General features: G+C 30.5%; 1 protein-coding gene across 2 annotated transcripts in view; it reads right to left on the bottom strand.

Annotated features, from left to right (window-relative positions):
• The window catches only part of ebo (exportin ellipsoid body open), a 37,452-nt gene extending 32,503 nt beyond the window's left edge, over positions 1–4,949 (bottom strand). Inside the window, exons 1-5 of one of the 2 annotated variants that reach the window (XM_016062290.4) lie at positions 4,715–4,949; positions 2,078–2,165; positions 1,141–1,253; positions 844–1,041; positions 563–722 (exon numbers count right to left, since the gene is read on the bottom strand). In XM_016062290.4, coding sequence (XP_015917776.2) covers positions 563–722; positions 844–1,041; positions 1,141–1,253; positions 2,078–2,165; positions 4,715–4,732 — 577 coding nt within the window. In that variant the 5' untranslated portion in view covers positions 4,733–4,949. The remainder of the gene's footprint in view (positions 1–562; positions 723–843; positions 1,042–1,140; positions 1,254–2,077; positions 2,166–4,714) is intronic. The other variant, XM_016062291.4, reaches the window with a different exon arrangement.
• Between the last annotated feature and the right edge of the window lie 6,951 nt (positions 4,950–11,900).

The raw sequence follows: 11,900 nt of genomic DNA on the forward strand, positions 1-11,900 counted from the left end.
ATCCCTTTTTCCACCTCCACCAGAATCTTTACTAAATTGTACATTTCCATAGCGGTCAAAGGTTTCTGCATTCCTTTAGCAACCGTGGGAGAATTTTATGTGGCATTCTAGTTTAACAGAGCCGTAATAGAGCAAATTTTGATGCAAGCAAAGTATCGCTAAGTTTATGATATTTCAACTGTTTGGCGATACATTTCCATTAAAAAAAAGTGGCTATAATGGATGAAATAATTTAAATTAAGAAAATTAGTAAATAATTTAAATTAGTGAAATTAAAAAAATTATCAAAGAAAAAATTTCCAGCTTTTCTTTAAAATTCCCTGATTTTTCCAGGTTTTTATCCAAATTTCCCTGATATTTCCAGGTTTTTTCCAGTATAAAAAAAATTCCCTGATAATTCCAGGTTTTCCAGGTGGGTGGCCACCCTGATTTAATATGGTGTAGACAACAATTACACATAATTAAATCAAACACATATATCAAATAGAGGTTTGGTTTCAGTCACAAGAAAATAAGGAAAAAAAACAAAAAAACAAAAACAAATTTAAAGATAAGCAATAACCTGCTAAAATATTTAATACTACAGGAACTTGGTCTAACATCAATCTGTGTAATTCTGCTTTACGTGTAACAGCAACATCTTCACGAGGACTTGTAAATTCTTCAAAAGATGTTATTATTAACATTAAACCTAGAGGTGCAGTTTCACTTGACTGTGCAAGCTGTAAGTAAAAATAAATATTGAAGAGGCAAATAACAATATTGATTTTATTACCTACAACAATCAAAATTTTCTTCATTAAAAATATTACATTGCATAAAATAACGTTGATTTAATCTTACCTGATGAATATTCATATAAAAATCAGGATAGAAATGAGGCCAATCATGCCTACCAATATCTACAATCAATTTTCCTAATTTATTAGTGATATAATTCGGTACTTTCAGGTGATGGTTAATCATAAAGCTATTGAGTTTTGTTCTTAACTCTGCCTTATCTGGTCCTGGCATCCTAATCCACAACTTATTTATAACATACTGAAATATAAAATTATTGTATTAATAAACATATAGATAAAAATTATAATTAAAATACTTGTAAGTTGAATTCATATTATATGAAGCTTTGTTGCATACCTCCAAAACAGTCAAACAATACATCATCACAAATTCATTGGAAGTATTAGACAAGAAACTTAAGCAGTGTTTCCAACATTCTGGTTGATTTTTAAAATTTTCTAAAATTTCTTCTGCAAACCAAAGAAATCAGTAAGTTTATAGTTATGAAAAATTACTTCATTAAAACAAGCAAATCTTTAAAGCAAAACATGTTCAGATAAACAATGACCCAAACGGTGAGTTTAGTTTAATACAGAATTACTATTATGTTATACTACAGTAGGGAACTGATTATCCGGAACGATCGGGACCATCACTATTCCAGATAAGTGATTTTTCCGGTTTTCTGAATTGCTACAAAAAGCCGTTTTTATTGTTAAACCCAACTAAAAAAAAAAAAATTTGGAAATAATCTTAAAAAGAAGAAAAAACGATGAAGTAATACACTAATGATTATTTCCAAAATGATGGTAAGGTAAACATCTTTTAAAAAAGAAAGAAAAATCTTAAAATCTTATGAGGAAAAAAACATTAAAAAAAAAAAAAAATGACCGCAGAATTTATTGAATTTCATTCCGGTTTTTTGGTTTTCTGATTTCCGGATAACGGGTTCTGTACTGTACATGTTTTTAAATAAATTTAAAAAAAGCACATTTTAACAAATGTCCCTTTTCAAGAGATACACTTTATAAGGGTAATTGTTTGCTGATAAATCTTTAATTAAAATTCGATTTACATAAAAATATAACAGCATATTATGTTATTGATAAATTTTCTCTTGCATGGACAATAAAGAAAAATTATTTTTGACAAAATGGTAACTCAGTAAAAGAAAACTATATTAGCAACAACTTTATTAATTGTTACTATTATTAGTTTATAGATTAATATTAATTTATTAAATACAAATAATAAATATTTTGCAATAATACATTTTTAAATGTTAGAATAGTACCTATTTGTCTTTTCCTTTCATTTGTTGTAGAAATGTTATAAAATTCATGAATAAGGACTTCTAGTGACGTTAAAAGCTCTTCAGAAGACTGAAAAATTAAGATACAAGTAATTAATAAAAACAAAAAGACTACATAATTCTTTGCTTAAGAACATCAGAGTTATTTTTTTAAAAAAGATAAGAAATTAAAACGAAGTATGCTCATGCAATACAGGATTAAAAATGACTACAATTTGAAAGGGACATCCATAAAATAATTTTCAGAAGTCAGTACCAGTAACTCCTAGTTCAGTAAAGGGATTATAAAGGCTATTTTAGTTAATTGATTTTAGGCTTCATGTTTTTGTTGCAGAATAACATATTTCCTCATAATCTTGAGCAATTAACATATTTTGCATTCTTTTTTTCCATAAAAAAAAGAGACACATAAACATGCCAATGGAAATGCATATGGACAGGCAAAATATTTTAGTCACTGGTCAGTGACATCTTAATTCTAACCCCTACAATGCTTCATTTACAAAGTGTCTTAGCAAAATAAGAAAAAAAAAAAATGTCTTAAATCTGTGGTTACCAAAATTGTCAGTGACTTTTTAGTTTCCACGCCTATAATGCTTCCTTTACAAAGTGTCTGAGCAAAATTAGAAAAAAAAGTTCTTAAATTTGAGGTTATACAAAACATTAAATTTTTTTTATATCAAATAAAACATTTTGTTAAACCACTGTTTATTTATTTAATTTAAGTCCAATTTTAGAAATTCTCGACTCATCGACCACCATTACTTTAAGCTTTGCATATGAGCCGCCTTAAAATGAATGACATTATTTAAATTCAACATCTAAAAAACAATAAAAAAGTTGGTCAAAAACTAAATTTTATGTTATACTTGTCACCATTTCCTTGTGACTTTCAAGACCTAGATCCAACAAAAGTATTGTTTAGGATGGGGGGAGAGGTCGAGGTTATCTCTACCTTCAGCTTAAAAAATAGGGGGGGGGGGAAATGAAAAACAAACTTTTTTTACAGAGTTTAATTTTTTTAAAACTATTTTAAGCTCTTTGAGCCTCAACCATAGCCATCTTCCAAGAAAGGTGTTATAACTAATTTGGTCATTACCTAACCGATTATTATACAAATATATTATAGTTTTGAAATATTAATTTTTACTTCTAAAGCAACAAATATGACAGATATCTATTGCATGTGAGTACACACTTCCAAGATAAATTTCCTTAAATTATAATTCAAATATATATTTTCCTGTAAATTATAAATAAAATATTATAACCAGTTTAAGCATTTTTTTTTATTATTAAAAAATCAACAATTTACCCCTTATGTCACTGTATTACATATTTGCAATAGAGACAAAGAAAAACATATAGAATTTTCCTAACACTTTTGAAGGACAATTTCTGCAATCCTGTAGCATTACTCGATTTTTAGAATTGAAGTTCAATTTGTTGCTAACAAAATAGCACATTTTTGTTTCAGGATTATTATTAAAACTGAAATTTTTTAATCTTTATGTCATTTTTCAAAGAGCATAAATGAAACTATCACTGTTGGGCCATTTTTAACATTGTTAGCGAAATGCAACTATTTTTTTTTTCAATAAATTTTTAATTATATGTAATTTTTTTGTATTAATTAGTGTTTAAAGTGACGAACTTAAAAAGATGAGCATTTTTTTTAAGAATCTGATACATAAAGGGTTAACTATAATTGTTAAGTGTTGTCAGTGTGCAGTAAATTTTAAATATATTATCAAAATAAATTGTGCTGTTGCTGACAAGATTGGTAACTATGATTTATCAATGTAAAATAGTGGAATGCAGGGCAACACCTATACATTTTTGGTCATAAGTTGCTTAATAATTAATCTACACGAAATAATCTATGTATTGTAAAAATCTGCCTTGACATTTTGAGAATGCAGGAAAGACAACTGTTTTGGAGCCATATCTTGGCAACTTCTGGGCAGCAGCCATCAGGAAACTAAAAAAACGCATTACAGAAAGGGACCAACTTGTAGCTACTCCCAGCCAAACCCAGTTAATGACTAATATAGAATAATACACAATATATTCCTAGGGGATTGTTATATACTGATACCTGTACACGCCAACCGAAATTTCTAAATCACAAAATGAAAATGTCTGATAGCTATACTAAGAATAATTTTAAAATTAATACATACAGTAAATTAAAGGGTGGCTAAGAGTGTCATATTTTAAGTATACCTCATACTTTGACATTTTTTGTTTAGTTTCTCGCATGCATCTGCCTGATTGTAGCCAAAATTAAGAGTTTATCTTTGCACAGATACCAAAATGAAAATCTTTCCAGATTCAGAAATGGCTCAGGTATTATCTCAGTAAAAGTAGCAGCATTTGGACAAAAACAGCAATTTGATAATTAACTTGACATTAGCTAATGTAATGATACATAATTAAAAGCTAAAAACTAGAGTGTGTACCAATTACTTTCTTTTTGCTATGAAGTTGTAATTAGAATTATTGTAAGGAACAGCTCAGGGTGTGAAAAATCAAGTGACAGTAAGATACAAATATACTGAGTATGATTAAAAGAACAGAAATCGTAGATACCACAATCAAGTATAAGACATTACTAACCATTGTAAAAAATTTCATTTATCGAATTAACATGACAAGTCTTGATATAAATTCTACACCGAAAATTGACCGAAAATCAAAGCAGATGACAAACACTTTAGGCAGGGTTGATTTTTATACCGTTGAAACGATTTGTTAGATTGACACGCTTGCTTCAGGTTTCGTTCAAAAAGTTATACTTTTCTCGTATCTATGTTTAGAAAGTCAAACTAGTTGAGTTTTTTCAATACAAATGAAATAAAACGTTTAATAGAAAATAGACTTCAGAAATTGTATTTTTCTTCAGTTCATTTCCTTTTTACTACTGCGGAAATATTTTCCGCGTGAGCGGATTATTCATATGCGTTATATCTAAAGGCCCATTCTCACTGTTTGCGACTTTCCTCCCTCATGAGCGAGAGCCTGAATCCAGGGTAAATATTTTCCTCTAATGTAGTTTACAGGCAGTGAGAATGGTCCTTAAAATGAGTTTAAGGTGAAGCATCCTTGGCACAAAAAACAAGCAACTTCATTCCTTGCAAACAAAGAGCCAAGGTTGTTTGGCCAAGCTTCATTCCATCCCGTTGGAAATTTCAGCGGAAGGGTTCACTTTTTCATAGATGAGGAACGTTACAGTGTGCGAATAATGAGTGCATTTCTTCTGGCGAATGAATAGGTGAAACAAATATGTAAAAGTAGCCGTAATTAGAATCGTTAGAAAGTTGGGAGAAAAAAACACGAGCTCGAAAAAAAGAGAAGACCATGAAACTTTATTGACGCCAAGGTGATTTGGCACCAAAAGCAGGAGAACTTCATTCCAACCCGCTCCTTCTATTCCGACAAGTCCGCAGATGCCTGGAAGGTTCAGCGGAAGAGTTCCCTAAATAAGTCCTTAGCACATCAATATATATTTTTAGTGTGAAATAAACACAGGCGAGTAAAATATAAGCCTACATATTGTAGCTCCGTTCCAAAATAAATTGATAACAAAATTATTTGGCTTCATTTTTAATTTGATTACTACCACCTTGTGTTAAGTTAATAAAATACTCAACAAAATAAAAAAAATGAAGAAAGATTCATAAAGCAGACCGACGTTTTTTCATGATATATTTGAAAAAAAAATTTGTCCTTGTTAATTAAAATTAAACAGATTAAGGGTTTTATAAACCGTATTTTTTTCTGATTTGATTTGTTTTTGTGTTGCTATAAGTATCAAAAGTGTCAATGTTTCTGCACAATTTACAATGAAAACAGAGGATAATCCCCATTTAGTGCTCCAGTGTAAATTTTGATCTTAACTTAAATGATAGCACTAGGTAAAATGTGTTATTATTAGTGTTCTATATGGATGGGTGATCGTGTAAAGCTAAGGGTGGTGGCGCTAGTGGTAAAATTACTCTTTCAAGACTTCGGGGTTACTGCTTCCGATATATTTTTACTCCACAGATTGAAAAAGCGCGCCATCATATTATTGCATCATATTTTTTGCAGTATTTCACATGTACCGAGTTCTTTCTTTCAGCCTTTAAACTTCAGCATTATCATATTAATATTATAATCATTAGAATATTTTCTAATTGGGCTAACTTAAAAAGATATTTTTAAGCTATTTTTGGCGACATTTTATTCAAATGTAGCCAAATAAGGGATGGAATACAAAACATGGCAAATCTTAGGAATTATTCACAATGAGATATTAACTTTCCAAAAATTTTTTTGGCCTTACGACCTCTGAGAATCAATACATTTCTGAAAGCTCTTATGAATGGTACAATTATGTTTAGATTTGAACCCAAATTACAATAACAAAACTGCATAGAATATTAGGCTTGTTCACACATCACCTCGTAGTCATAACATAAGCGGAGGGATACACCGGAAATTTTCTAAATTTCTTCCGCTTTAAGGACGCTTGTTATTGTTTACATTAGACCACCCATCCATACTAATGCTTGCTTTTTATTAAAATGAAAGTTCTTTGTTTGAGTTTAAGGGCTTGACAAAATTTTTAATCAGCTCATTTTAATGTTTTCACAATATAATTAAAACCAATGCAAGTGAATGCAGCGTAATGAATTTTGTTTTGAGTGCTTGGTGTATTATATTTTGCTGCGAAGCAAAACAAAAACATAATTACATAGCAGTTGTTGCAGCGAGCAGAAGGCACAGCTATCTAATGAATAGATGTCCAAGTCAGAAGCTGAACTAGATCACTGAGCAGAATAAATCAATCAATTGTCATTTGCACAATTTCTGTTAAGCTATTCATATTCACACCACAATCAAAACGTTAAGTTATTTCTATTGCTTGACATCTGTAACTCATTAATCATAGACAGATTGCTAGTGGACAGATAAATGACGTTAGATGCCAGCTTCTAATCTTATTTAGACATCTCTGAAACAGTTTCTTAAAAGGTAAAGAATGAAATAAACTTCCAAACATTCTGAGCACAGCATGCTATTAGATTACTACTAAATTAATTCATAATAGAAACTAAAAAAAAAAAAAGTTCCAAGAGGTTTGAATGACAAAAACATTTGTCAGATAGGCCGCCATTTTTATAAGCGTCATATTACAAAGAACTTCTTTTTGTTTTTTTGTTTTTTGATTTATCCAAAACTACGAGAAATTTGTTAAAGTTACAGATGAAAATATAGTTTCTGTTTGCTTCAAAAGAAGGAAATATATAGTTGTTGTTCATTTACGTCGCACTAGAGCTGCACAATGGGCTATTGGCGACGGTCTGGGAAACATCCCTGAGGATGATCCGAAGACATGCCATCACAATTTTGATCCTCTGCGGAGGGGATGGCACCCCCGCTTCGGTAGCCCGACGACCTGCACGCGAAGTCGAGCACTTTACTGTAGAACAGTTTAACGAGGACCAAAACCGCACACCCTCGGTTCCTACGCAGGCTGATCTAAGTGGTCACCCACCCGCACACTGACCGCAGCCATTGATGCTTGACTTCGGTGATCTGCTGGGAACCGTGTCTTAACGATCAGTCCACTACGGGACAAAAAATATATAATTTTTATAATTATTATTTTTTACGAGATAGACTTTTATAATAGTACCTTGCTTGAAGTTGTAAGTTTTTTTTTAAATGCATGAAAAGAAAATTAAAATAAAAGTATTTAAATTGAATATAAACTGAAATAAACTTCAAAACAAGTAAGTACAGCACAAAATTAAAAAATATATTAAGCTTAAAGGGAATTGAGAAGAGGGAAAAAAAAAGAAAAGAAAAATATTTATCTGCATATCTTCAACATATTGTAGGAAACAATTTTTTCTCGTTTTGTTTTCAATTTCTCTAAAATAACAACAGATTCGCATCCTCAGACAAGCCATAAAAATACTTTCAGCTACAGATGATGTTTGAAAATGCTATAAAATGCCTTATCTTTTAGTTTTGTTTTTTAAGTGATCGCAATATAGGCTAGTAGCAATTCGGAAAAATTTAAATTTGCATAACACATAAGAGGTATATACAATCGATGCCATTTCGGAATATTTTAGGAAATAAAATAGATTTTGTGGCTCCCTGTCTATAGATACAACGGTTTTAGACGTAGAAAAAAAAATTTTCGTTTCAGGGAAGGGGAAGAATGATAAACCACTACGTTTACAGATAATTTTCGAATGGATTGAATAATAAATAAGAAATGGAATCGACTAGATAGCGTCAAGCATGGAATCAACTCATGTTTTTTAAAATTAAGTCTGTTATTCATAAAACAAAATAAAAACTGATGAAAGATCACTAGGGTGCCTCTATTTTATAAAATTCATGTCTACCAGACAAGGTTCAAGTTAGATATTCTTAAAGATATTGGTTGTTCTTAAAATAACAGATGATTTTAAAAATCTGTTTAAGAAAAAAGTAAGAAGATAGAAATGTACAACCTGATGCTTCCTGCTTTAATGAGCTGATTTTGAAAGTACATTTTAAAAAGTACTTTAAAAGTTCATCAACAGATGTCGCGACTGACTAGAAAATATAAAGATTTCTCTCTGCTGCCTTCAGACTATTTTAGTTGAAATTTTTGCTGTACAGGCGTCTGTTTCTTTTGTTTTTACAGAGCAGCCCGCTGTTTGCGCAACTGGTCATTCTAAAAGCTTTGTTTTATAATTTTTTATATGGTAGTGCAATCATTTTTAGTGAGTTGATTTCTTTGTAACAGATATTAAAACTCATTTGGAATAAATAACTCAGTTCCTAAGCAGAAGGAAAGAGTATTTCAGGAATGATCACTACTGTGCCTTGAGATTATGGAGCTTTGAGATTGAGATTGAAAATAGATTGAGATTGAAAATAGATTGAGATTGAAAATAGATTGAGATTGAATATAGCAACTTTATATATGTTTCGAATTAACTGCTTGAAGGACGGGATTTGTGACTTATACAAATTTAATTATACATTTAATGTGCTGCTTAAGGACCAAAAATCTATATAAATATCTAGATTAAAAGCTTTTATTCTTAGGTATCATCAAGACTTACTTGCTAAACTTCAACAGTCTTTTGATCAATGAACGGTTGAGTTGATATAAAAATTCAGTGCTAAATTTCGCTAGTATGGTGTTAATAATTTTTTATGTTTGACGACATTTTTGGCAAAACGCATCATAGAAACTTATGTCGACTAGCCAAAGAATGAACTCTTTCATATGTGTGTTATATATTATTTAATGTGCTAAAATATAAATAAAATAAAGCTCTTGCAGTTATAATATTTTATAATTATGTTAGTATAATGTAGTTTTTTTTTCATGAGGTGTCTTAAGTTATATTGGCGGCTATTAATAACAGTTAAGATTAAAAAACAACTTTGTTATAAGACTCGTATGACAAAATCATAATTTTTTCCCTCAGTGTTCCTTAATTCAGTTAAAATTTTCTAACAGATGGCGCTTTAAGTTCCTTATATCATTTCCTTCGTTGTGTTTTGATGTAAAAAACTTGACACTCCGATTACGGAATAGGATTATGGCTGACGCAGATAGTGGACATTTCAAAAATATCGTGATAAGTTTTTTATATATTGGAAGAATTCGAAAAATTGAAGATTTTCATTTGTGTTTCTTTGATTTACAGGTTTACTAGATGCAGAGCCATCTGTTGAAAACTTTTCGAACTAAAATAGATTGAGAGGAAACTTCATGTCTTGTCCCATATATTTGTTTGTAAAGTTTTTAATCCTTTTCTAGAATAAAGTTTTAAAAACCGTCAGTCTAATTTTGAACTCCCTGTAAATAAAATATACTAAAAAGAAAAAGATAATTAACAAAAAGTTCGTAATTCTTATACAAATTTTCTTAATTGCTCAGAATCTTCGTAATTTCAGACCAAAAGGAATACCTATTAAATGCCGAGAAATTTTGTAATTCTAGGCTCGAAGATATATTTGCAAATTAAAGTTTCTGGTATCGATTTTGTTATTAGTCTTAATTAGAAACTCTAAAAGTAGGTGATTTATAACTTTCGGGGTTTTAGATTCCATAAAAGAGCAAAGGAAGTTAGTCTTACTAATATTTTACGGCACTGTCATTAACTCTGGTGACATTTTAGATATAGTTGACCAGGTTTTAGGAAATTTGTCCCACTTTTTATGAAAACGATTTTTTTCAGATAACTCGCAACTTTATTCTTTACTAAGCACATGCATGTCTGAACGACTTTTCTCAGCATTAGTCAGTCATTCTTGTAAATTTTCTTAAGTTCTGTCAAATTAGTAATTTGATATTAAAAAGTATAGGATCTTTGTCATTATATTGAATGCTTAAACATTGTACATAATAAACGTTCTTAAGGCAAAGTGAAAGATTTAAAAATCTTAAAAAAAGATACACATTGCCTTATTTTTTTTGTTTCCTTATTTTAAAAAGTATTACTGAGTTGACTATTCATCATCGTCCTCCAACTATTGCCAAGCACTTAATCTTTTAACTGCTATGGTAGGAATGTTTCATAATTTGACTATCGTCAGACGACGTGGACAGCGCCTGACCTAGTTCCCCTCTCTTCAAACTTCCACATCATAACCAACAGCCACGATGAATTCAATGTGTAATTTTACAACAGATACACCTAGTTGCTTCTTAAATTTATTTTTATCTGCCACCAGGATTGAACCAACACCTCCTAGAAAGAACAGGCCTCAGCACGGGTTACCATAAATATCCTTTAGTAGTCCAAACGTAATGACATATTTTGTATTTTCAACCACTGCGCAGCTTAGTACTCCTAACGTAATGACATCTTTCTTTTTTTTTCGTCTACTGCGCAGTTAACTTCGTCACATCGGACTACTAAATTGATCCGTGCTGAGGCCTTTCTACTTCTAGGAGGTGTTGATTGAACTCATTACCCCTGAGTCTTAACCAGCGGTGAGAGCGACGCCTTAACCGACTGCGACAACGGACAGCTTAGTGAGCTGGCAATCAAAATCAGAAAAATAATATTTTTGACCAGAAAAATAACAATTTTGTTATTCAATAAACCATTCTTTTATAAAACGAATTTTTTTAGGCCCGCTCATTTGGTTGTCATTAATATAATATCCGATTAGATAAAACATCATGTTGGGGAGAACAATCCTGAATTTCCTTGCCGAATTATTATCCCGGTTAGTCTGATTATTATTAATAACATGTCGATTACTAAAAATTAATAACCTTTCATTTTTACTTAAGTAATTACTAATTTGAAATATTATTATGAATAATACAAGTTGATTACTAAAAATTAATACCCAATTAAAAAAAAGAATTTATTACATAAAATAAAAAATAAAATATGAACTTACTGGATTTACTAAGAATTTAGTTTTAACTAATACTGAATCAGACTAATGAAAAGTATAAAATAATTATAATTTATACTTCGCGGTGTTGTCATTTGGGATTCTAAACTCCGTTCCTATTGCTCCGTTTTCAGCATAATATGCAATACAATGCTGAAAACGGGGCATGTAACACAATTCAAGATGCAACACGCATGTAACACAACACGTATGTAACCACATGTTACACGTATGTAACCCAAGCAAGTAATATAATTCCGGATTTCCTGTTTTGTCAATCACCCATTAGTTCGAATATCTTTGTTTATCTAATTCGAGTTCAATTGGTTTTTTCGAGAGAGCTCTTAGGTTTTTTTTTTCTAATTTCAATAATATACTGTCCCAATAT

This window comes from Parasteatoda tepidariorum, chromosome 10 (assembly GCF_982258835.1).
Source record: "Parasteatoda tepidariorum strain Cologne lab strain chromosome 10, Ptep-v5.0, whole genome shotgun sequence".
Classification (NCBI taxonomy): domain Eukaryota; kingdom Metazoa; phylum Arthropoda; class Arachnida; order Araneae; family Theridiidae; genus Parasteatoda; species Parasteatoda tepidariorum.